Source organism: Podarcis tiliguerta (genome assembly GCF_965153285.1).
Source record: "Podarcis tiliguerta genome assembly, chromosome: 4".
Lineage (NCBI taxonomy): Eukaryota > Metazoa > Chordata > Lepidosauria > Squamata > Lacertidae > Podarcis > Podarcis tiliguerta.
The window spans coordinates 3,981,753-4,007,060 of NC_139537.1; the positions used below are offsets into that span (position 1 = coordinate 3,981,753).

A 25,308-nucleotide genomic window follows, 5' to 3' on the forward strand; every position below is an offset into this window, starting at 1 on the left:
CATTAACTTGAACTCCTTGGAGAAAGATGTGAATGCAATGAATAAATAAGGACCAGAGACTCCAGAGATCTGCATATGAAATTTATTAGGAAAAGAGAATCCTCGTTTTTGCCCCTTCACATCTATTCAGGGGAGGAAAAGGAGGCAGCCCAGCCCCCCTCCCAAAAAACCCAGAATGAATCAACTATCATTAAGAAAAGACAGGAAAGCAAATTGGAAATATTTTTCAACACGGTCCCCCCCGCCCCACGCAAAGAGAATATCCCTACTGACCTGACTCTTTCAAACAGTATCTACATGTTGGGATATATATTGTGTATATATATATCTGCAGATACACACACACACACACACACACACGTGACAACACACCCACCCACGTTAAAACCAGTAAGGATATGGCCGCAATGGGCAAACACCAGTGTCACACAGGACACCTCGATGTTCCTCTTTGTGTTGTTGTTATTAAATACAGGACAACTATGCAGCAGGATTCGCACAGACACTCCTGTCACTCGCGGGGAGGCAGGGAGGGGCAGAGGATCGCCATTTTTATTATTATTTTTATTTTGTAATAAATGTGTAACACTTGAATGGTTCTCGGGAGCCCTTGCGTTGTTAGAGTGAGAGAGGACTGATACCGAAAAAGACCCGTTTTTCCCAAAGATAGAAACTGGCAGTGATGACGGGAACCGGACGATGCAGAACGCCAAGGAAATCTCAGCAAAGATTCGCGTGAGCTGCGTTGCGAAAGGGACCGTGCACGAGTGCAAAATGAAACAGGCCAGAGAGAAAATGCGGAACTAGGGCATCCATTTGCCAACCAGGCGCCCTCCAGGTGTTATGTACTACAATGCCCATCAGCCCCTGCCAGCACAGAGGGGATGGCTGAGGACGATGGTTGTTGTAGTCCCAAACTCCTGGCGGGCAAAGACTGGTCTAGCGCGTTCATGCTCGAGACTGTAAAGATGACGTTGTCAACGGACAGAGATCAAATATCCGATTGAGAATGTGAACTTTGACATTTCTGAATTGCAGGGGGTTGGACTACATGGCCTCTTGAGGTCCCATCCAGCTCTACAATTCTGTGATTCAGAATGTCCAGAGTTTCAAACATGAAGGGGACTTTCTCTTCTTCAAGCGAAGGGGAAGGAGACCTCCCACTCTTCCATTGCTCTCTAACTTTGATACCCTTTTTGAGAACAGCTCATTTGAAAGTAGCTTGTTCCTGCTTTGCAAGGGGTACGACTAGATGAGCATTAGGGGGCCCTTCCAAGTAGACAAATTCTATGACGCTGCCAAAAAACCCTGCCGGTGCCCTTTTATGCTCCTTCTCCGTGCCAGGTCCCCTCTCTTTGCCCTCGAGGTGGTTCTCAGCCTCATATCCCCACACTGCGATCGAACCTCCATGGCCCAGGTAAGCCACGGGACTTTCTTTGCAAATGCCTCGGCAAAAAAAAGACACGGGGACCACCGTATCGCCAGCAGGCAGAGACGGGCCTGCGGGGAGAAGGGAGGTGTTTTGGAGAAGTGCCAACATCTTTGGCACAGATAAGATGCAAAGAAAGCAGGGGAGACGGAGATGGGAAGGCGGTTTTCTGCACCCACAAAACTTTCCCAAAGCAAGGCCAGTTTCAGCGGAGACCTGGTTTTAAAAATTTGGTATTTTGAAGGGAACCCACCCATGTGCTTTGGGCACTCGCACAGCCACCGGCTGCTGGCAAATGCAGGAGGGGAGGGAATTGCTCTTGAGTTCGAATCGTGCCCGCACCTGGCTGACCACTGTGAGAAGAGAATGCTACATGTTCCTCTTAGGTTCTTAAGTTTTCAGGAGTGGCACGCTACAGCTAGCATTTCCAGCTATTCATCACTTTGCTCTTGTGTTTGGTCCAGAGTGGAGACTCAAGGAATCATCCCTCTGCCCATCACTTTTAAGAAAAAGAGGGGAGAGGGTGGGAATCACGCTGCCTTAGCACCGCTGCAACACGCCTCTCTGGCTTTGCTCCTCGTCCTGAGATTCTCTGCCAAGCGGCTTTCAAAATGGCAATTTAGCGAGCGCAAAAGGCCTTCAGCAGCATCAGGAATGCAAATCACACCCCTTCTTCTTTTAGCCTGGCATCCTTCAACCCAGAAGTCCCAGCCATACTTGGGTGCTGGATAGTTAAACTATGGAACTCTCTGCCACAGGAGGCAGCGACGGCCATGAACCGAGATGGCTTTAAAAGAGGATCAGACAAATTCATGGAGGAGGCTATCGGTTCTCTTGATGCTATTCTAGGCTGCATCCACAGAAATCTAGTGTCCAGCTCAAACGAAGTCATAGTCCAACTCTATTCTGCCTTGGTCAGATCACACCTGGAGTTCTCTGTCCAACTTGGGGCACCACAATTTAAGAAGGATGTCGACAAGCTGGAATGGGTGCAGAGAAGGGCGACCAAGATGATCAAGAGCCTGGAAACCAAGCCTGATGAGGAACGGTTGAAGGAGCTGGGGATGTTTAGCCTGGAGAAGAGGAGACTGATATGACAGCCATCTTCAAATCTGGAACATGGATCAAATTTGTTTTCTCCTGACCTGGAGGGTAGGACTCGAACCCATGGCTTCAAGTTACAAGAAAGGTGAGTCCGACTTAACATCAGGAAGAACTTTCTGATGGAAAGCTGTTCGACAGTGGAACTGTCTCCCACAAGAGCTGGTGGCCATCTCCTTCCTGGGAGGTTTTTAAGCACAGGTTGGAGGGCCATCTGTCATGAACGATCCAGTTGAAATTCCTGCGTTGGAGGGGGATGGACTAGACGGCCCCGGGGGCCCCTCCTGACTTCGCAGTTCTATGTTTCTATGAAATCACACCCCTTCTTTGAGCCTGACATTCCTCAACCCAGAAGTCCCAGCCATATTTGGCTGTTGGATGGTTAATCTATGGAACTCCCTGCCACAGGAGGCAACAATGACCACTATCCTAGATGGCTTTAAAAGAGGATTGGACAAATCCGTGGAGACAGCTGTCAATAACCACTAGCCTCGATGGATGTGGTCTGCCTGCAAGGTTAGAGGCAGCGATGCTTCTAAAAAACCAGTTGCCTTTGCATTTAGCTTAGTGCGTCATCTGAAGCTGGAACAATAGATTAGATCTCTCCACCTTAACAACCTGCAACCATCGGTCAAACCTTGGCTACTGATTGTGGTTATGGATGAGCAGGGGTGAGGGAGAAATTCAATTCACATTGCAAGGTGAATCTACTTAATTTACAGTTTCCGAAGCAATACATAAACTGAAGCACAGCTGCCTTTTGAAATCTGCACTTCTCCGAATTTTGCAGATCCGCTCTCCAGCCAAGCGTACAAAGATCCCCACGCTCAGCCGACGTGCGCTTCCAAATGTGTATATTGGTGAAAATAATTTACAAAAGTGCACGTTAGGCAAAATCGCATACAAAAATATTCACACGGGGGGTGTGTGATCTGCGCTGAAATGGCGATGGTTTTTCACAAGGACGATATTGCAAACTGATGTGAAAATGCGGGGAATTTAAGATCAGGGGAAATGAGAAATTGAGAGAAGCTGGAATTGTCAGACTCGCCCACTCCCAGGGAGGAAACGCTTTAATCAAGATCCTAGGTTTTGTTTTTATGCACCTAGCAAGTTTCCTGCATTGATTTGCCGGTCTGAGCTTTGGGTTCTCCAGCGAACTCTTGCTTTCCCCATAACTTGCTGATACCCTGCCCCACAAGAACCCGCTGCTTAGTCCATAAAGGCTTCAAATTGTCAACAGGACCCCTGCTACCGCTCCCATGGCATCGTGCAATTCAGGGCCTGCCAGGCACCGGAAGCTTGTTCCGGACCCAATCCAGGAGCAGCACTACCTTTCCGGGGATCAAGTGGACGCCTGAGGATTTAACCTCCAAATTATTTGTAGAGCTGTCTAGGGTTGAAGAGAAGGCAGCCCATCACTGACTCGACTGTTTGGGCTCTGGACTCCAAATGGCTTAGCAACCTGAAAGTTCAATGCCAGGAACGAGAACGCTTTGTTTCAAAAGAAGACAGAGAAGAAACTGGAAGCCTGAACTCAGTGAACCACGATTTGCTAAAGGGGTAGATGGATCTCCTTCGACTACAGACCTGGCTGGTTCGGTTCAGAATACCGAAAGAGAACGGTGTCCTTTCAAGCCTAGAATTGGGCCAGAACAATCCTAGAGCTGGATCTCCAGCTGTTTTTGGACTACAGTTCCCATCATCCCTGACCCCCGGTCCTGCTTAGATGATAGGAGTTGTAGTCCAAAAAAAGATGGAGACCCAAATTTGGGGAACTTTGGACTAGATGGTCCTCAGGGTCTCTTCCAACTCTGCAATTCTGTGGTTATCCTTTGGCAGCGGGTGGCAAGTCTAAGTGCCAGGTTCAATCCTGGCATCTCTAGGTAGACCCCTGGGTGGGTCACTGCCAGCCAGTGTGGGCATTACTGAGTGTGTGGGACCAGAGGCGCAAGACAGTAGTTCCATGTGAAACAGCTCTCAGCCCTGACTATGAGAAGGAATTGCATTTCTGGGTATAGGAGAGGGGGGTGAGGTGGGCTGCATTCTGCCGGGGCAGTTTTACCTGTTGCTGATCACATTTAGCATTTAAAGCCCTAAACGACTCTGCTACCAGAGTTGGGGAACACACGCACATCTCACCAGGCTACCCAAAGATGACTTTGCCTGACTGGACGCTGACGACGAGCGGGTGAGTCAAGTGGGTTGGGTGGTGTGGGGCGGGGTGTGTGTGCCGTGCATTCATCCCACTCAACTGCGCGAGGAAGCTTAGAAACGACAGCAAGCTGGCAGGCTCCTAGTCCTCATGGAGGAGGTGTTGCGGGGTGGGGTGAGGCGTAGGTGTCTGACAGGAGGAGCATGGAGAGTGGGGAGAGGGAGGTGGGTGGCGATGGAAGGAGATGCCTGCGGCGGGGAGAGCACATTGTATATATAAATAAGAAGAACCCCCTTTTTTTGTTTGTTTCCAAAATCAGCCCCGTTGTTTTCCCGGAAGGGAAAAGGGTTGCAAAGTTGCACTTGTGTGTGTCCGGATTCCTCCCCCCCCAAGCGGGGAGGTGCCTGGGGGCGTCATTCTGCCTCCATGTGCCCGTCTTCCGAGTCCAGGCAGCCGTTCATCTTGAGGCCGTTGTTCTCGCCCATCGTTTGCAGGTCGTATTCCTCGTCCAGAAAGTCCAGGGAGTTGTTGCTGGGGAGGCCCCGGATGGTGAACTTGTGCGAGACTTTCATCCAGTGCTCCCGGTTGCTGGCCACCCTCTCGTACAGCTCGGCCGACTTGGGGAAGAGGTCGTTGAGGACCCTGGGGGGGCGGGCGGGCGGGGGAGAAAGAGAGAGACACAGAAGAAGAAGAAGAAGAGTTTGGATTTGATATCCCACTTTATCACTACCCTAAAGGTAAAGGTAAAGGTACCCCTGCCCGTACGGGCCAGTCTTGACAGACTCTAGGGTTGTGCGCCCATCTCACTCAAGAGGCCGGGGGCCAGCGCTGTCCAGAGACACTTCCGGGTCACGTGGCCAGCGTGACATCGCTGCTCTGGCAAGCCAGAGCCGCACATGGAAACGCCGTTTACCTTCCCGCTAGTAAGCGGTCCCTATTTATCTACTTGCACCCAGGGGTGCTTTCGAACTGCTAGGTTGGCAGGCGCTGGGACCGAGCAACGGGAGCGCACGGGGATTCGAACCGCCGACCTTTCGATCGGCAAGCCCTAGGCACTGAGGCTTTAACCCACAGCGCCACCCGCGTCACTACCCTAAGGAGTCTCAAAGCGGCTCACAATCTCATTTCCCTTCCTCCCTTACAACAAACACTCTGTGAGGTGAGTGGGGCTGAGAGACTTCAAAGAAGTGTGACTGGCCCAAGGTCACCCAGCAGCTGCAGGTGGAGGAGCGGGGAATCAAACCCGGTTCACCAGATTACGAGTCCACCGCTCTTAACCACTACACCACACTGGCTCTCAGAAAGTCCAACAACATCCATGTCGATGAACGAACAATATGGAGTCGTAGCTATGAGCTAATAATAATAATAATAATAATAATAATAATAATAATACAGTCATACCTCGGGATAAATGTGCTTCAAGTTAAGTATTTTTGGGTTGCGCTCAAAATGATGTCATGCGTACGCACGGAAGCGGCGAAACGCGACCCACACGCACACAGACGCGAGTTGCGTTTGCTTCAGGAGGCGAATGGGGTTCTGGAATGGATCCCGTTCGCATCCCGAGGTACCACTGTAATAATAAATTTTATTTATACCCAACCCTCCCCAGGCTCAGGGTGGCTACCACCCGATATAAAAACAAATTGATTGAAATACAACTTAAAAACAACATTAAAATGCAGCCTCATTTCAGTAGAAACGCCAATCAAAAACTTTTTGGGGATGAAAACGTCAAATCTTCACCAAGGCCAACTATCCAGACTGGCCCTACGTGGGCCAGAAAAAAGCCAGGGAAGTCCCCAAATAGGAGTTCCATCGCAGGAGGGGAAAGGAAAGAGGGGGAGGGAATCAAGTTGATTCCAAGCCAAAGGCCAGGCGGAACAACTCTGTCTTACAGGCCCGGCGGAAAGATATCAGATCCCGCAGAGATAACCAGAGCACGCACCACTGTGGCCAGACAGAGCTTTACTCCAGATTGCAGCCCCCCTCCCTCCATGATCCTCTCCCGCCCCCCAAGCACTCACTTGTAGATGGGCATGGCAATGTGCTCCATGAAGCTGATCTGCAGCTCCGGGATGTAGGCTTTTTCCCGGTCCATCATCTCCATCGGCCGGTTGCCCATGGCCTTCTCCTGCAGAGAAATCGGGTTGTTCAAGTCGACAAGGCACAGCTCACTTCCCTGCTTTCCTGGGAGCCCAGAGAGCTGAGGAACGACCCCCACCTGACTTTCCACACTCTTGGGGAGAAACAGAGAGCCTACCCCTCCACTTGTTGAACCCTAGCACCCATCAGCCCCGGCCAGAATGGACGTTGTAGTCCAGCGACAACTGGATCACAAAAGGCTCCCCTTTCTTGCACCATGGAATAGCCAACAGACTCCCTTGGAAGATTATGAAGTCTCCTTCACTGGAGGTTTTTAAGCAGAGCTTGGGTGTCCATCTGCCTGGGATGCATTAGCCATGATTCCTGCGTTGCAGCGGGTTGGGCTAGATGACCCCTGAGATCCCACCCAACTCTAGAATTCTGTGACTCTCCGATCTTTCCAAATCCAGCCCAGACCCAGAGATAAATTCTCAGTCGTTTTTGAATGTGGAGGCATCATTGCAATGTTTCCACGTGATGCTGCAATACAGGAGCACTCTTGCGAGCATGGATGAGTTGAGATCGTAACTCATCAAATGCCCTGGATGTGCTTAACTAAATTCACACAAATCCCAAGTTGGGGGGGATTTTGTCTAAGGAGAAGAGAGCCCTGCCCCAGCAACACGCTCTTCAAAAAACGCTGCAGATAATCATCTCCTGCGAGTGAAACGATGTCTCTAATTTCACTGTCCGTGGAAAATCTAAGGCTGTACATACTGCTCTGTAACCAAATGTCTCTGAGAAGTTTGTAACCACAACAAAAATAATTTATTATTTATACCCCGCTCATCTGGCTGGGTTTCCAACCCAATATTAAAAACAGTACAGGGTCAGACATTAAAAACTTCCCTAAACAGGGCCTTTCAGTTGTCTTTTAAAAGTAAAATAGTTGCTTATTGCCTTGACATCTGATGGGATGGCATTCCACAGGGCGGGTGCCACCACCGAGAAGGCCCTCTGCCTGGTTCCTGTAACCTCGCTTCTGGCAGGGAGGGAACCGCCAGAAGGCCCTCGGAGCTGGATCTCAGCGTCCAGGCTGGACGATGGGGATGGAGACGCTCTTTTGGATATACTGGACAGAGGCCGTTTAGGGCTTTAAAGGTCAGCCCCAACGCTTTGAATTGTGCTCCGAAATGTACTTGTAAGACCCCGAAAGTTAAACTTCCTGCAACGAATACAAGCTCAGAGGCAGAGAAAGATCTGCCATCATCCAGTGTTGAATCAGGAGTTTAATGTTGCAATGCACAGCCAGAGAGGTGTGTATGGTGGTGCCAAGCCTCCCGATTGCCTGGTTTGGAATCCAAACCTTTGCAACTCAGAAAACCTCCAACTGGAGAGGTGCATGAGGACTCTCCTGGTTCAGATTGTAACCTAATTTCCCTCCTCTCATTTACCCATCTAGGATCTGCAGCAGCAGGAGAAGTGGGAGCAGACAGGTCTTTTCCCCAGCATACTCTCCACCTCTCCTTGTCAGCTCATATGATTCTTAGCAAGATCCCGGGCACCTTGGGAAATCTGATTTTCCCAGGGCACCTGATGTTCTTTCTACGAGGGAGATCTGGGATCTGCAGCAGCAGCAGGAAAAGTGGAAGCAGGGAAGAAGGTTTCCTCCTCAGCACACTCTCCCTTTCTCCTTGACAGCTTGGATGAGGTTTAGCAAGATCCTGGGCACCCTGGGAAATCTGATTTTCCCAGAGCACCCGATGATCTTTCTACAAGGGAGACCTCCCAACCACCGTTTCTAGCTCTGTCAGGCCTGGTAAGGGGTCAGCAAGGATCTGGGCAATGGGCTTATTGGGGGGGGGGGGGAGAGGTGTACATGCGTTGTCTCAGGAGAGTTTTCTTACGTACCAGATCTCCTTGGGAGAAGAACTCCTTGTAGATCAACTCCTGGAAAGCAAAAGTCATGGTTTAGGCAAGTTTTAATTAATTTCCTCCATGTGAAGTCATCCGGCTGCCTTCTTCCCTGCTCAGGCGAGCCAGCACCCTTGGAGATATGTGCCCCTGACTGTTTGCCCAAATTTCAGCCTCTGACTCTGATCATTGGTATGCGCTACCCACAACTGTTTCCTCTGCCTGGCAGTGGAGCCCCAGAGTCTTGGGGTCTCATAATAATAATAATAATAATAATAATAATAATAATGATAATAATAATGATAATAATAATTTTTTTTATTTATACCCCACCCTTCCCAGTTCAGAAAACTGGGCCCAGGGCGGCTAACAACAAATTTAAAACACTTAATTGATGCAACAGAAAGCAGAATAAAATACAGTATAAAACGTGAATAACAATAAATTCAGAATTCAAAAATCAATTTAGGGGGGGAAATCCATCCAATAAACATTCGATGATCACCAGGGCTAGCTGGCTAAATTAGTCCTATTTGAGCCAGCGAGGAGACCAGGGGAGAATCAGCTGTGGGATCCCAGAGCGGGTGATCTTCATAAAAAGGGGAGGGGGAGGGAAGGAAGGGGAATAAAAGATCAGGCCAGGTTCAAATTAAAGGCCAGGCGGAATAGCTCTGTCTTACAGGCTCTGCGGAAGGAAGTTCAATCCTGCAGGGCCCTGGTCTCCTGGGACAGAGCATTCCACCAGGTCGGAGCCATCACTGAGAAATTTTCCCTGGCCCTACCACCCAATAGCCTTTGAAAAACAGAGACGCCGTGATTTAAGCAGGCACATGCTTAGGGATCCAAGGATCCCTAAGCAATTAGCGTAAGTCCTTTTCTAACCTCCTGGCAGCAGTGCAACAAGTAAAGCTTTTCTAGGCATAGAGAAACAGGCACCCAGATGTCTGTGCGAAACTCGCGGTCGAACAGCCCCCTACCCTCTTCTGCGCTTGCCAGCAAAATTAAGTTAAACAGCAAAATGAAAGTATGACTGCCTCTGACTGTACAGGCAGAGCATAGCCTCTCTCATGGCTTGCAGACACCAATAGCCTGGTGCTCCTTCAATAATTTGTTTAATCTCCCTTTAAAGCTTTCCATTGTGGTGGCTATCACTGCTTCCTGTGGCAGGGAGTTCCACAGTTTCGTTTCATTTTGCTTTTAATTTGCACGCTGCCTTTCTATATTGCGACACACAAGACGGTTTACAAGCTGCAAAAAAACAACAACAAAATGGGCAGCAAAGAACACACACCTAATAACAATACAGTCGTACAAACGCTTTGGTTCTCAAACTCCGAAAACACAAAGTAAGTGTTTTTGAACAATTTTTGGAAGCTGAACGTCCGATGCGGCTGTCGGCTATTGTTTCCGGGGCGCCTGCACCAATCAGAAGCTGCGCCTTGGTTTTCGAACATTTTGGAAGTCAAAAGGACTTCCAGAACAGATTAAGTTTGGGGCTTTTGTTTTTGCTATTTATTTTGCGTTTTTCAGGCTTTTTCGGTTAATTTGTTTTTGTGACTGTGTGGAACCCAATTCAGCTACTGATTGATTGATTGTGTGACTGCGGAAATGGATAAAAGCCCCCCATCCAAACAATGACTATCATCAGTGCAGCGAAGGGAAAATTCCCCCCCCCCCACTTTTATCATCTACAATACTGTCTAATTTATTTTCTCGGCCAGTAAAGTGAGATGAGCACCACAACCCCAGAGTCGTTCACGACTGGACCTAATGGTCAGGGGTCCCTTTAACTTTATCTTACATTGATTATTGCTTTCATTTTATGGATCAGTGGTCTCATTAGGTAGTAAAATTCATGTTAAATTGCTGTTTTAGGGGTTGTTTTTAAAGATCTGGGACGGATTAATGCATTTTGCATTACTTTCTATGGGAAAGCGCACCTTGATATTGGAACGCTTTGGTTTTGGAATGGATTTCCGGAACGGATTAAGTTTGAGAACCAAGGTACCACTGTAGAAAAAAGCTACAATAACTTTAAAATAAATGACATATCAAATAAAGCAATATTCAATAATCCATTAGAACATAATAGTAAGCAGCAAAATGACATATCAGCAAATAATAATGAAACAGTTTACATTTAACAATTCCAATAAATTATAATCAATAGGAATATTGGCAAGTCACAATGCACAAAATACCACAAAACATACAGAAAGAAATCCTGAATCTTCCAACATCCCCCGAGTTCTTGTGCAGGCACAGGCAAACTCGGCCCTCCCAATGTTTTGGGACTACAACTCCCATCATCCCTGACCACTGGTCTTGTTAGCTAGGGATGATGGGAGTTGTAGTCCCAAAAACATCGGGGGGGGGCAGGTTTGCCAATGCCTGTCCTAGTGTTATGAGAGAGGCAGAAAAAGCTTTCTGTTCCCGCCATGCCATACGTGATTTTACACACCTCTGACTCGCCTTTCCCCAGAATTGAAGAAACCCTGGAGGTGGCGACCATTCCTCATGAGGATGCAGAGGTGAGAAGGCTACCTTGTCATGTATGATCTGGTCGAGATTCCTACATTTCAGGGGGCTGGGCTGGATGACCCTGGGGGGACCCTCCCCTTCCAACTCTACAGCTCTAGGATTCCCACACTCACCGCGATCTTGCGGGTGGTCTTCCAGCCTTTGGTCTGGTCCGAGAGGTCGCACGAGGTCATGAGAAGGCAGAGAAGGAGGCTGTGGTGCTGCTTGTTTTTGGGGTCGTAGCCAACTGGAAAGGGCGAGAGATGGAGGAGGTCTCATTTTCTGGACTCCGCAGAGACAGCACAAAGCCAGCAAGACCCTCTCCCCAAAGAAACGAGGCCTGGAAGGTGTGGGGTCTCTATCCCCCCCCCCCCCCGCCATAGCCCTTAGGAGAATCACACCTTGGTTTTAAACGCACTGTAAGGTAGTCTCAGGGGCACGGGTGGCGCTGTGGGTTAAACCACAGAGCCTAGGACTTGCTGATCAGAAGGTTGGCGGTTCGAATCCCCGTGACGAGGTGAGCTCCCGTTGCTCGGTCCCTGCTCCTGCCAAACTAGCACTTCGAAAGCACGTCAAAGTGCAAGTAGATAAATAGGTACTGCTCCAGCGGGAAGGTAAACAGTGTTTCCGTGCGCTGCTCTGGTTCGCCAGAAGCGGCTTAGTCATGCTGGCCACATGACCCAGAAGCTGTACGCCGGCTCCCTCGGCCAATAAAGCGAGATGAGCACCATAACCCCAGAGTCGTCCGTGACTGGACCTAATGGTCAGGGGTCCCTTAACCTTTTAAGGTACTCTCTATGGGAGTATATAGCATTTAATTATGGAAGTATCAGAGTTTTTAGGGGGTTAACCAGGCTGGGATAGGTGGGATAGAAGGCTGCTTGGGTTTTTAATGTCTTATGTAGATTTTTCAATTTCGTTGTTCTGTATGGGACAATGACAATAAAGATTATCGTATCATAAGGGATTCAGAATCACAATCCATTGCCTGTGATTGAATCCCCACACCCCCCAAAAAACAGAACTGGGTAAAAATAAGTATTTGGGCCACAGAAAGAAAGCAGCTTCTCTTTTAGCAGTAGTGTTATTAAGAATTATATGAACATTAAGTGCTAATGTGTTAAATTGGGAAATTGAAAGTTAAATTATGTTATGATAAATTATAGACTAAATTGAAGAAGAGGGAAAGGATTTGTTGAACCAGATAATTTGAACCAGAATTCAAAAAAGGGAGGTGCGAGGAAGTCAAGGAAATAAGCTAATGAAAGATCTGGATACAAAAATTTGGATTTGTGTTTTTGTATTTTTTTCTTATGTTGTATTGTTGTATTGTATTTTTTCTTTTCTTTATTTTATTTTATTTGTTGTTGATGTATTGTTTGTTGAATTTGTGTATTGTTTTTCTTTTACTGTTTTTCTTTTATAAGTATAAAATATCTAATAAATTTTTATTAAAAAAAAACAACAGAAAGAAAGCAGCTTCTCAAGCCAAACAGGTGCCACCTGACCTTATTAAATATAAGCCCCTATTGTCAGAAACGTGAGATCTGGTCCTGCTTTGAGGAGGGTTGGACTAGATGACCCCGGGTCCCTCTCAACTCTCCGTCCCACAACATGGGAAAAGTAATCACTTTTTGGAAGAGGGCCATGAAGATTTCTAATGCAGAAAGACTGGAAATCTAAACAAAATATAAGCCATTGTAGGAACTTTTGTTACTTCTGATAAGATGTTATTTTTATTAGATTCTTTTGTGATTTTTTCTCTCTTTTGTTTCAATAAATGGTTTTTAATGCTGTATTTCAAATTGTTGCAACCTGCCCCGGGTCCTTAGCACGAAGGGTATGTAATAAATAATAATATTATTAATAGCACGAGACTCTTAATCCCAAGATTGTGGGTTCAAGTGCCACATTGGGTGAAATATTCCTGTATGACGGGGTGGGGCTAGATGACCCTCGGGGTCCCTTCCAACTCTACAATTTTTTTTATTTCGTGATTTGGCGCTTCAAAATCTGGTTTCTTTAGGACTTTGCCTTTGTTTTCTTTCTAGCTCTCATCCCCCTAGGGATAATAGCTGTCAACTTTTCCCTTTTCTTGCGAGGAATACTATTCGGAATAAAGGAATTTCCCTTAAAAAAAGGGAAATGTTGACAGCTATGCTAGGGATGTGTCTGAAAAGATGAAGGTGGAGAGAGCAGTGTGTTTTAAGTTTTTGTGCCTTACTGGAAAACCGGGCTAACTTCTTCTATGGTTCATACCTAATATTTCCTGTGGGCTAGACTGAATTGTGTATTCGAGGAAGATATTTCAACACAAGAAAAGCAATAGACCCTAGCCCCGGGTTCTGTTTCCTTGTCATAAGACAGGAATAAATTGTTGTAGTAGTAGTAGTTGTGTGAGTGTGTGTAGCTATTATGTAGGGAGACTCCCTTCCAACTTTAGAAATCTGGTGGCCATGCCCTTCAAATCTGGCTCCACTTGGGGTGTCGGAGGCTTAATGCTGTCCAGCTGGCATAGATAAGACTCCGGGCTCCCAGCCAGTTCCAAACTATTTGATTTATTTGACAAAGTTCGAACATACATCTCCAGCATTTCAATTAGCGTCCGTCCCGTTGTTGCGCAGTTGCCGCCTCAAATTTTTCTTCTTCCTTTTCCGTACCTAGCATGCAAGTCTGCGGAAACCCCTCCCCTGACTTCCTCTGTGTACAGAATGACTTCTTCCAGGCTCATCCTCCTCCCCCTCTACGTCAGACCCATTGTCAGACGACAGGCTGCTGATAATCTCTTTAGGCTCTCTATAACTGCTGGTTTCTGTCCTTTCATCTTTTCCCGTTTGCCTCTCCCTGACAGGTGAACCCCTGGTTACCTTCAGCCATCTTCTGGAGGTCTTTGAAGATCCTCAAGTGGTGAGCAAGGTCTGTAGCCAGGATAATGTCTCTCATCAAGTCCAGCATCCTTTGGTAATCCTATTGGGACAATAAGACTGGAAGTTGAGGGGTGTAACATCACCAAAGCAGTTAAGAACAACATTCCCTGTTTGCCCAGAGTGGACACACAGGGGAATGTTGCTCCAGCCAGGAGGACTTACTGTCACACCTGGTCCAGAGCATCCTCCCCCTGCGTGTGACCAGGTAGATGGGCACGGCCCTGGGAGTCCTTATAAAGGGGCTAGTCACGCAGCCATCTTCCCCTTACTCTCTTGGTCTTGCTTACTTGATGTCTTTTGTTTGTCTGCTGCAGCCGGAAATTTGTACACAACACTTGGGAAGACAGGCAAACAAATACCAGTGTACTGGAAGAAGCAAAGATCACCAGTGTTGAAGCAATGATTCTTCAACATCAGCTTTGTTGGGCTGGTCATGTTGTGCGGATGCCTGGTGATCGTCTTCCAAAGCAACTACAGTGGTGCCTCGCAAGATGAAAAGAATCCGTTCCGTGAGTCTCTTCGTCTAGCGGTTTTTTCGTCTTGTGAAGCAAGCCCATTAGCAGATTAGCGCTATTAGCGGTTTAGCGGCTATTAAAGGCTTAAGGGATTAGCGGATTAGCTGCTAAAAGGCTATTAGCAGCTTAGCGCCTTAGAAAAAGGGGGTGGGGAGTGAAACCCCCCCCCTCAGGAATCGCAAGATATTTTCGTCTTGCGAAGCAAGCCCATAGGAAATTCGTTTTGCGAAGCACCTCCAAAATGGAAAACCCTTTCGTCTAGCGGGTTTTCCGTCTTGCGAGGCATTCGTCTTGCGGGGCACCACTGTACTCTATTCTGAATTTAAAAATAGAAGGCTTAATACCGGTGGTCAACAAAAGAGGTTCAAAGACTCTCTCCAGGCAAATTAACAAAAATAGGGTATAAACACCAACAATTGGGAAACACTGGCCTGCAAGTGCTCCAATTGGAGAACAGCCTTGACCAAAGGTGTCATGGGCTTTGAAGACACTCGAACTCAGGACGCAAGGGAGAAACGTGCTAAGAGGAAGGCACGCTTAGCAAATCCACACCGTGATCAACTCCTGCCCGGAAACCAATGTCCCCACTGTGGAAGGACGTGTGGATCCAGAATTGGCCTCCACAGTCATTTACGGACTCATTGTTAAAACCGTGTTCATGGAAGACAATCTTATTGGCTACGAGGGATCGCCAAAGAAGAAAGACAAGGGCTCAGAGGATGAACCCACACATTTCTCTGTAACTGTAACTACAAGCTCATGCCTGCCTTCAGGATCAAACTGAGAACTGAATGTAAGTAAACCTTATCATGACGTTTAAAAGAAGACTGTTGTGTCATTACTGTTTTTAAGAGGGAACTAAAGGGGATTTTAGGGGAGGCGGGTGGCACTGTGGGTTAAACCACAAAGCCTAGGGCTTGCCATTCGGAAGGTCGGTGGTTCAAATCCCCGCGATGGGGTGAGCTCCCGTTGCTCGATCCCTGCTCCTGCCTACCTAGAAATTCAAAAGCACACCAAAAAGTGCAAGTAGATAAATAGGTACCGCTCTGGCAGGAAGGTAAACGGTGTTTCCGTGTGCTGCTCTGGTTCACCAGATGCGCTTAGTCATGCTGGCCACATGACCCGGAAGCTGTATGCCGGCTCCCTCGGCCAGTAAAGCGAGATGAGCGCTGCAACCCCAGAATCGTCCATGACTGGACCTAACGGCCAGGGGTCCCTTTACCTTTACCTAAAGGGGATTTACCAGGAACAACCCAATCTGGAAAAGCCAGAACGGATTGCTGAACTCAAACAGTTCAGACAAATCCATCAATTTGCTGCCTGCAATGTACAAGGGAATGTTCTCTGCCATCAGCTCACTTGCATGAGTGAGGAAGGATAATATTTAATCAGCATATCCTCTCCTACTATCCACAACATTCCCACAGAAGTTGTTGCTTTTCACCTCGGGGGAGCAGGCAGCCCAGTGGGGGCGGGAGTGTTAGAATTCCTGCTCCCTGATTGCAGTCATGGGGTTGTTGTCTATCACATGATGGTGTATGTTTTTATTCCACAGAGTGGGAAGTGATGGAAACGGGATGTTTGTTCTACTGGTTCCGCGAAGTGGGACTATTGTCCTTTGTTCTTTCTCTCTTTGCTGTCTGATGCTAGAGAGAGAGGGAGCCATGTTGCAGAACTCCGTGTGTGTTTATATGTAAATAGTGACATTGCTAGGCAAGAGGACATAGCCCAGGTAAAACCAGGGATGTTCCTAGGGGACCAGATTTACCGGACCATACCAGCCCCCTACCTTGCAGAAATCTACTATGTGGAATACCGCAGACTTTTTACAGCGGCTAGACTAAATGTCCTTGACTCTGCGATATTGTGGGGAAGGTACAGGGGAGTACCATACGCCCAGAGAACCTGTCATTGTGCCATGGGTGTGGTTGAGTCCACCGAACACATTCTCTTGACCTGTCCTTCTTATGCAGAGCTTAGACAAAATTTTATAGACCCACTTCTATGTCAACTTAGCTTTCTACCTGGAGAAAACCAGGTCTTACACTTGCTGAATAATGTCACTAGAGCTGTACCTTCCTTGGTGGCCAAATTTCTTTTTTTAGCTTTTAAGCGTCATAAGACTATAATTGACTTTATTGATATGGGGCTATCTGTTTAGCCCATTTTAGTGTTGGCCAAGTTTTAAAAAATCTTTTTCGATGTTTTAACTGTGTACTGACAAATGTTCCTTTTGCTGACTGACGGTCAAATAAAAAGGTTGATTGATTGATATGTAAATAAAGTCGATTAGCCAAAATGCTGAGTTGCTGAGGTCTGTCACGTGCAAGTTGCGCAAACTCTGCACATCCCTAAGTGTGCCGGTGTCAGTTGGCACCGGTCACTGTGATGTTTGGGCTGAAGAAAGCTTTTGAAGCTCCCGAACGATCGACCAGGAGGGAGGGAACATGCCAGTCGGGCATGTGTCTCTGCCAGGGTCCTACTCGAGTGTAGGCTGAACTCCTGACAGGGAGATAGGCTGCCTTGGAGAGGCAATGTGAATTTCAGGTCCTCCAAGGAATCACAGACAGGAAGACTTACAGGTGATGATAGGAGAGCCATCTTCAGGTATCTTAAGGGCTGTTGGAACAGGCTTCTGCTCCATGGCGTTGAGTCACAAGGAAGGAGATTCCGACCAAAAACAAGGAAGAACCTTCTGGCCGCGAGAGCCATTTGACTGTGGGACGGACTTCCCCGGAAGGCGGTGGAGTCTCCTTCCTTGGAGTCAGGATGTGTGTGGACATCTCTCAAGGATGCTTTGGCTGTGATTCCTGGTCCCTTCCAACTTTTCAATTCTATAGAACACCCTCCTGAAATTATATCAGCTGCCGGTGACACACAAGACAGCTGCCAGTCATGCTGGCTGAGGTTGATGGGTGTCGTGGTCCTGGAGTGCACAAGATGACGGAGTGTTGAGAAATGACCGGCTTTACCCATCAATGCTTTTCGCTGTGAGACCCCGGGAACTGCTGACCCTCTTCTGACTCACCTTCCGAGAGAAATGATCGAAGATGTTGCAGCCGTGGGTGTTTAAGATGGCGATGGCCTGAGCAAAATGGTGCCTCTGTGCAGAGAGAAAAACACACCCTTTTAGTGTCCCAGCTCCAGCCCTCTGGAATCAGTTGACAGCTGAAATTAGACAGGTGCCCTGCATCATGGGGTTTAGGCGCCTACTGAAGATATTTTTGTTTGAAGGAGCGTCTCCACCCCCATCGTTCTGCCCGGACACTGAGGTCCAGCGCCGAGGGCCTTCTGGTGGTCCCTTCACTGAGAGAAGCCAAGTTACAGGGAACCAGGCAGAGGGCCTTCTCGGTAGTGGCACCCGCCCTGTGGAACACCCTCCCACCAGATGTCAAAGAGAACAACAACTACCAGACTTTTAGAAGACATCTGAAGACAGCCCTCTTTAGGGAAGTTTTTAATGCTTGACGGACTATTGTATTTTAATATTTTGTTGGAAGCCACCCAGAGTGGCTGGGGAAACCCAGCCAGATGCGCAGGGTATAAATATATTATTATTGTTGTTGTTGTTGTTATTGATGCAGTCAGTTTGCTTTCTGCTGCTCCAGAGGGCAGGAACCTTGACACGGTTTTATTTTCAAGAAGGAGCCAGTTTTCATGCATCCAGCCACTTCAAACTGAACAATATTAATAATGTCTGTAATAGTTTTACCTCCATCACTGAGCCTTCTGAGCTGTACAGGGCAGCCAAGACCGATTTCTGAAAAGAGAAAATAAAGAGACATCACGTCAGGGAACCCAAGCTGCTGTCTCAATCCAGGACGATGATACGAGACCCCAAACCTCTTCCTCCCTTTCTTGAAGACGGGTTCTGCTTGAATATTTTTGTTTCCCCTTCACATTGTTGCAAGGAATGTTCTTTTCGGCAGGGACACAGGCGTGTTTGGCTTGGAAAGACCGCAGAAACATTTTGAATTGGCGCCATCCGCGTTGTTATTTTGCATTTGCAATACTGCATTTGTACATTTGTTCTCGGGAGCCTTTTGGGCTGAAAGGTGACATATAAATAAACCGTAATGTGGGGGACGCGGGTGGCGCTGTGGGTTAAAGCCTCAGCGCCTAGGGCTTGCCGATCGTAAGGTCGGCGGTTCGAATCCCCGTGGCAGGGTGCGCTCCTGCTGTTCGGTCCCAGCGCCTGCCAACCTAGCAGTTCGAAAGCACCCCTGGGTGCAAGTAGATAAATAGGGACCGCTTACTAGCGGGAAGGTAAACAGCGTTTCTGTGTGTTGCGCTGGCTCGCCAGAGCAGCGATGTCACGCTGGCCACGTGACCCGGAAGTGTCTTCGGACAGCGCTGGCCCCCGGCCTCTTTGAGTGAGATGGGCGCACAACCCTAGAGTCTGTCAAGACTGGCCCGTACGGGCAGGGGTACCTTTACCTTTAATGTGGAATGAATAGATAAAAAGTCGTACCGAAGCCACCTGGAAAGAGTTGTTGGTGCCTCTGTGGTCCAGGTCGTGGCACATGCAGGAGATGAACAAAGCAAAGATTTCGATGTCTCTGTCGAAGGGGAAAAGAGCAAAAACCACGTAAGAGCTGCGGAAGGGCTCTGAGATGCCTGGGCTGCTCCCAAATTTGGCAGTAGAGGAGGCACCCCATATGCAAACCAGCCCCAGGGGAGCCGGAGGTGGCATCTTCGCTCAGCCTCCCCAACCTGGTGCCCCCCCCTGCCAACCAAGCACACCCTCAGATCCAAAGTATTTCATTTTCTTAAAGCAGAGGGGGAGGGGACCTTGGTAAGTAGCCAGGGAACAGGGGAGCAGGGAGGGTCAAAGAGCAAGAGGTCAGTATTGGATTCAGAGTCAGGATATGGGTCCTTAGCTCAGCTGGTAGAGCTTGAGATTCTTAATCTCAGGGTTGTGGGTTCGAGCCCCATGACTGGTCATGTTGGGCGGATGCCTGATTGTCGTCTTCCAAAGCAACCCCTCTATTCCAAACTTAAAAATGGAAAGCGTAATGCTGGTGGTCAACAAAAGAGGTTTAAAGACTGTCTCAAGGCAAATCTAAAAAATGTAGTATAAACACTGACAACTGGGAAACACTGGCCTGCGAGTGCTCCAGTTGGAGAACAGCCTTGACCAAAGGTGTCATGGGCTTTGAAGACACTCGAACTCAGGACACAAGGGAGAAACGAGCTAAGAGGAAGGCACACTTGGCAGATCCACACCGTGATCAACTCCTGCCTGCAAACCGATGTCCACACTGTGGAATGACGTGTGGATCCAGAATTGTCCTCCACAGTCACTTACGGAATCATTGATAAAACCATGTTTATGGAAGACAATCTTGCTCGGCTACGAGGGATCGCCAAAGAAGAAGATACCCCACCAAGCTCCGCATCACCAGGACACCCTCCCCTGTCCCTGCCTCCATGCGCTCTGTGGCTGATCCCTGGCGTAAACTCTGCCCCCCTCCCTTTGGCACGCAAAGCATCGTCCACCTACTCCAAGTAATTAACCAGCTCCAGATTTTTGTAGAGCAGGTAGCAGAAGTGGGAGACCGAGAAGGCATGGGTCCAGTTGTGGTATGGGGGGTCCCTGTATCCCTTTTTCACCATCAGGCAGAACCTGTGAGAAACCCCCCCAAAAGAAGCCCATTGGTGAGAATGACACTGGCTATTTTCATTTTCATTTAATAGATTTTGCACTCCGTTTGGTCATAAAAAGAAGCCAACTACTAAGTAGTGTACATTCAATATACATTAAAATTCAGGATAAATTTAAACATTAAAAAAACCCAAAGTTAGTCTATTCCCCCCCCCCCCCAATAAAATAAAATTGCATATTAATATACATGTCAGATGCACATGTCTGGGTAGGCATGCTTAAACAAAAAGGTGTTTTTTTTAGCCAATGCTGAAAATACAACAACAAAAGGCCCTGATATCAATCAACAGGGAGTTGCTAAGCGCAGGTGCTGCCATACTGAAATACCAATGTTGTGCCGCCCTTGGCTCCTTTGGAGTAAGCGTGCGGAATTTAAATGTATAATGAATCCATACATTTATAATGATGATGATAAGTCTGGAGTGAAAATTAGGTGGCACTCAAAAAAGCTCGGCGGGTGAAACCCAGCCATTTGCAAGACCTTTAAAAGTGGGCACCTCTTGAATTGCTCTTTCCAAATAACTGAGTCTGCACAGCCAGTTTGGGGTGCTTGGTTTGGGCGCTCTTGGTCACAACCCAGGGGCCGGGCAAGCCCCAGCCCTCCTCCTCCCAGTGGCGGACTAGAGAGTGAAGGGGCAGGCACTGGGGAAAGATCCAGGGCCATCTTACCCATAGGCGCCAGGGGTGTGAGGCACCTGGGGGCCAGGCTCTCATGGGCACCAGGCCGAGTGTCTGGGGCCTGAGAGTTGAGTCCGGGAAAGACCCCGCCCATTGATCGGAGTGCCGTGGCAGGCTCTGTGCAGTGATTTCGGGGGTAACCGGCCCAGCGAGACGCTGAGGCAGCAAACCAGCTCCGCCCTCCTGCGCGCCTGAGACTGGGCAACTTGGGGGGGGGGGCGCCAGGCAGATCTTTGCACCTTGGTGCTGTATATGCTTAAGATAGCCCTGGAGAGACCCTTGCCCCTACTGCAGTTCTGAGGTTGTGGGGATGGCCGGGGCTCATTGGGGCTGCCAAGGGCCACAGGTGCGGCAAGTGAAAACACGGACCCTCCTGGCTCTGACTTTGTTCCCAGCGTTTGAGTTCAATGGCTCAGCTTCGTCATGGCGCCTGCTCACGTTAAGCCTGGGGTGCCACAATGGAAGGGCCTTCTCTGTGGTGGCTGATCCCAGGCAACTTTGGAAGTCCCTGCCTAGAGAAGCCAGACCCCTGTCCTTTTGCCAGCAGGTGAAGATAGTTATATTCCTGCAGGCAGGGCCGGATTGAGGTTTGATGTGGCCCTCAGCTACTGAAGGTAATGGGGTCCTTTATATGTCCAGCTGTCCTTTGACAACAACAAATGGTTGCTGTTTTTTGTGTTGAAAATATGCTATATGGTAATTTATGGACCTAGTAGGTATCTAAAGTCATTTGAACATGTTGCCTTGCAAAAACATTAGTATTTGGCAATAACAAAAGTTCCTTTAGAAACACAGTTTACAGAGGCTCATAATCTAGTCTCTAAAAACCAGTCTCTATGCAACCAGTCCATGCAGAATGCAGGCACCCTATATACAGAAAGGAGCAAACCAGTGATAATTTAGGGAGCAGGCTAGCAGGCGGGGCCCATGACTTCCATCACAGGAGCCTACAAAACACAAAGCACTGTTGCTGTATGTAGGCTTTATTCTATTTGTTTTTTATCTTATATTTTGGAAATGTACATCCAGCTTTTTTCCTTTAAATTTTTTTTGGGCCCCCAAGAGAGCGGGGCCCTAAGCTATAGCTTGTTTAGATGGTGAAGGAAGACTGGAGGAAATTTAAAGACTATCTACAGAAGCATTATAAAATTACGAACGTTTGAGGTTATCAGATTGAATGCAAAAGAATGTTATTATAAAAATGACAATGTTAAAGAAAGTATATTTAACAAGACATAGGGAAATGTAAGGATAAATAAGACAATAATATTAATCTGAACCAAAGATACGCCAGAGGGAAAGAGTTTACTACCAGAATATAAGACCTAGAATACAGAGTGGGAAGGCATGGGGAAGTCGCAGACCCAAGTTAATGCTGAAGAATACAATGATACAATATTTGTTTTTAACTCTTTTATTCTTACTGTTTTCATTTTTCTTTTTGTTTTTGTATAATGTATGTATTGTTTCTCTTTTGCTTTTTTCCTTTTGATGTGTTTGTCGATTTGTTCTTTTTTTTTGTTTATTGAATGTGGAAAATAAAATATTATTTAAAAAAAAAAATAAGCTATAGCTTGTTTAGCTTATACGTAAATCCGGCACTGCCTGCAGGTCTTTGAGAACTGGCTGGTTTTTGTTTTTAGAGAAAGTGCTTTTAATAGCACTGTGCTGTTTCTGGTTTTTAGATTGTTTTGATGCTAACTGAGTTAATAAAGATCTTATACGTTTCTGGTCTTTTGTATTTTATCTGTGTTGTTTTAAGCCACCTCGAGTCCCAGTCTTGGGCAAAAGCCGGGTGCAAGCAACAGCTCAGTCGGCAGAGCACAAGACGCTTAATCTCGGGGTCGTGAGTTTGAGCTTTACGTTGGGCAAAAAGATTGCAGAGGGTTGGACTAGATGACCCTTAGGGGTCCCTTCCACCTCTACAATTCTGTGATTCTAATGTGTGAGTCTATGAAAGGGAGAGAAAAAAGGCAGCCCTCTTGACATCCTACCTGACAAGGGTCTGGCGGTTGATTTTGTAGCTGCTGATGAAATTCATGTCCTGCAACATGCTCAGAATGGCCTGTGGAGAAGAGAGAGAGAGAGAGAGAGAGAGAGAGAGAGAGTATTCAGGAGGTGTGCAGAAGCAGCCAATCCCAACTTGATGCCCTCCTTTGGACTACAACTCCCACCAGCCTAAGAGAAAAAGGTAAAGGACCCCTGGGCGGTTGAGTCCAGTCAAAGACAACTATGGGGTTGCGGCGCTCATCTTGCTTTCAGGCTGAGGGAGTCGGCGTTTTTAAGCCTCTTCTGGCGAAACCAGAGCAGTGCACGGAAATGCCGTTTACCTTCCCACCGGAGTGGTACCTATTTATCTACTTGCACTTTGACGTGCTTTCGAACTGCTAGGTTGGCAGGAGCTGGGACCGAACAACGGGAGCTCCCCCTGTCGCGGGGATTCGAACCGCAGACCTTCTGATAGGCAGACCCAAGAGGCTCAGTGGTTTAGACCACTGTGCCACCTTTGGACTACAACTCCCATCAGCCCAAGAAAGCACAGAGGGCATATGCTGTATGGGTGGAGATCTCCCTCACAAAATCTGGAGCCGATTTCTAAGGATCCCTGTGTTTTGCCTTGTTTTGGAAAGTACAAAATAGGTACATCTCTCATTAAAATGCAAACCCAACCGGATTTCTCCTCTGCCCGCCAATGCTCACCATAGACGTGTCATCCTCCGGAAGGGAACGGGGGGTGTAGGTGAATTTGGCAAAGTTTGGGTCAATTTCTGAGACGGGCACGATTCCTTCGTCGAGGAGCTTGGTGTATTCATCATCTGAAACCTGGAAGACGAAGCAGCGCTTAGCTTTTCAAAAGGAAAAATAGCTGGTGCCGCCTATTATTATTATTATTATTATTATTATTTGGAGCAAGCTGTTTTGAGAAGGAGAAATGGTGACTGCCGGGGGTTAGACTAGATGACACTTGGAGTCCCTTTTCGACTCCACATGAAGATGTACCTGCAAACTGGCCACAACCCCAACTTTAAGCTAAACTGCCAGTACTAAGTCACTTGTGTTAGCATGTTCATTTACCTGTTTAGCAACACATAGGCCAGCCTCTGCCAACCTGGTGCTGGCCGGAGGTTGTTAGAGCACAACTTCCCTCAAGCCCAGCCATGGTGGGAGTTGTAGTTCAACAGTGCAAGGTGCCAGGTGAGCAGAGGCTGCCATAAGCTGAAATAGGATGACAGGAACCTAGGCAGCCGGCAGTTACAGAATCAGAGCCATGGTCTATCCACCTAAGTATTTTCCAGTATGACTGGCAGCAGATTTCTGCATTGCAGGGGGTTGGACTGGATGACCCTCGGGATCCCTTCCAAGCCTATGATTCTAACTCTCCAAGGTCTTCCCCAGCCCTACCTGGGCGGTTAGAGGATGGATGGTGGCTAACGGATTGAGGTTGAATCCTGACAAGACAGAAGTACTGTTCTTGGGGGACAGGGGGGAGGCAGGTGTGGAGGACTCCCTGGTCCTGAATGGGGCAACTGTGCTCCTGAAGGACCAGGTGCGCAGCCTGGGAGTCATTTTGGACTCACAGCTGTCCATGGAGGCACAGGTCAGTTCTGTGTCCAGGGCAGCTATTTACCAGCTCCATCTGGTACGCAGGATGAGACCCTACCTGCCCGCAGACTGTCTCGCCAGAGTGGTGCATGCTCTAGTTATCTCCCGCTTGGACTACTGCAATGCGCTCTACGTGGGGCTACCTTTCAAGGTGACCCGGAAACTACAACTAATCCAGAATGCGGCTGCTAGACTGGTGACTGGGAGCGCCCGCCGAGACCACATAACACCAGTCCTGAAAGACCCACACTGGCTCCCAGTCCGTTTCCGAGCACAATTCAAAGTGTTGGTGCTGACCTTTAAAGCCCTAAACAGCCTCAGTCCAGTATACCTGAAGGAGCATCTCTACCCCCATCGTTCTGCCCAGACACTGCGGTCCAGCTCCGAGGGCCTTCTGGTGGTTCCCTCCCTGCGAGAAGTGAGGTTACAGGGAACCAGGCAGAGGGCCTTCTTGGTGGTGGCACCTGCCCTGTGGAATGCCCTCCCATCAGATGTCAAGGAAATAAACAACTATCTGACTTTTAGAAGACATCTGAAGGCAGCCCTGTTTAAGGAAGTTTTTAATGACTGATGTTTTAATGTATTTTTAATATTTTGTTGGAAGCTGCCCAGGGTGGCTGGGGAAACCTAGCCAGATGGGTGGAGTATAAATAATAAATTATTATTATTATTATTTGTTATTATTATACCTGAAGATGCTGCCAGGGTTCGAA

General features: G+C 47.9%; 1 protein-coding gene across 6 annotated transcripts in view; it reads right to left on the reverse strand.

Moving 5' to 3' along the window:
* Window positions 1-68: 68 nt before the first annotated feature.
* Window positions 69-25,308, reverse strand: part of PDE2A (phosphodiesterase 2A) — a 385,285-nt gene continuing 360,045 nt past the window's right edge. For 5 of the 6 annotated variants that reach the window (XM_083436263.1, XM_083436265.1, XM_083436266.1 and 2 more), the window contains 11 exons: window positions 23,693-23,815; window positions 22,987-23,057; window positions 20,153-20,275; window positions 19,121-19,208; window positions 18,362-18,409; window positions 17,678-17,752; window positions 14,075-14,174; window positions 11,342-11,454; window positions 8,685-8,723; window positions 6,716-6,822; window positions 69-5,327 (listed from right to left, as the gene is read on the reverse strand). In XM_083436263.1, coding sequence (XP_083292389.1) covers window positions 5,099-5,327; window positions 6,716-6,822; window positions 8,685-8,723; window positions 11,342-11,454; window positions 14,075-14,174; window positions 17,678-17,752; window positions 18,362-18,409; window positions 19,121-19,208; window positions 20,153-20,275; window positions 22,987-23,057; window positions 23,693-23,815 — 1,116 coding nt within the window. In that variant the 3' untranslated portion in view covers window positions 69-5,098. The remainder of the gene's footprint in view (window positions 5,328-6,715; window positions 6,823-8,684; window positions 8,724-11,341; window positions 11,455-14,074; window positions 14,175-17,677; window positions 17,753-18,361; window positions 18,410-19,120; window positions 19,209-20,152; window positions 20,276-22,986; window positions 23,058-23,692; window positions 23,816-25,308) is intronic. The other variant, XR_014510179.1, reaches the window with a different exon arrangement.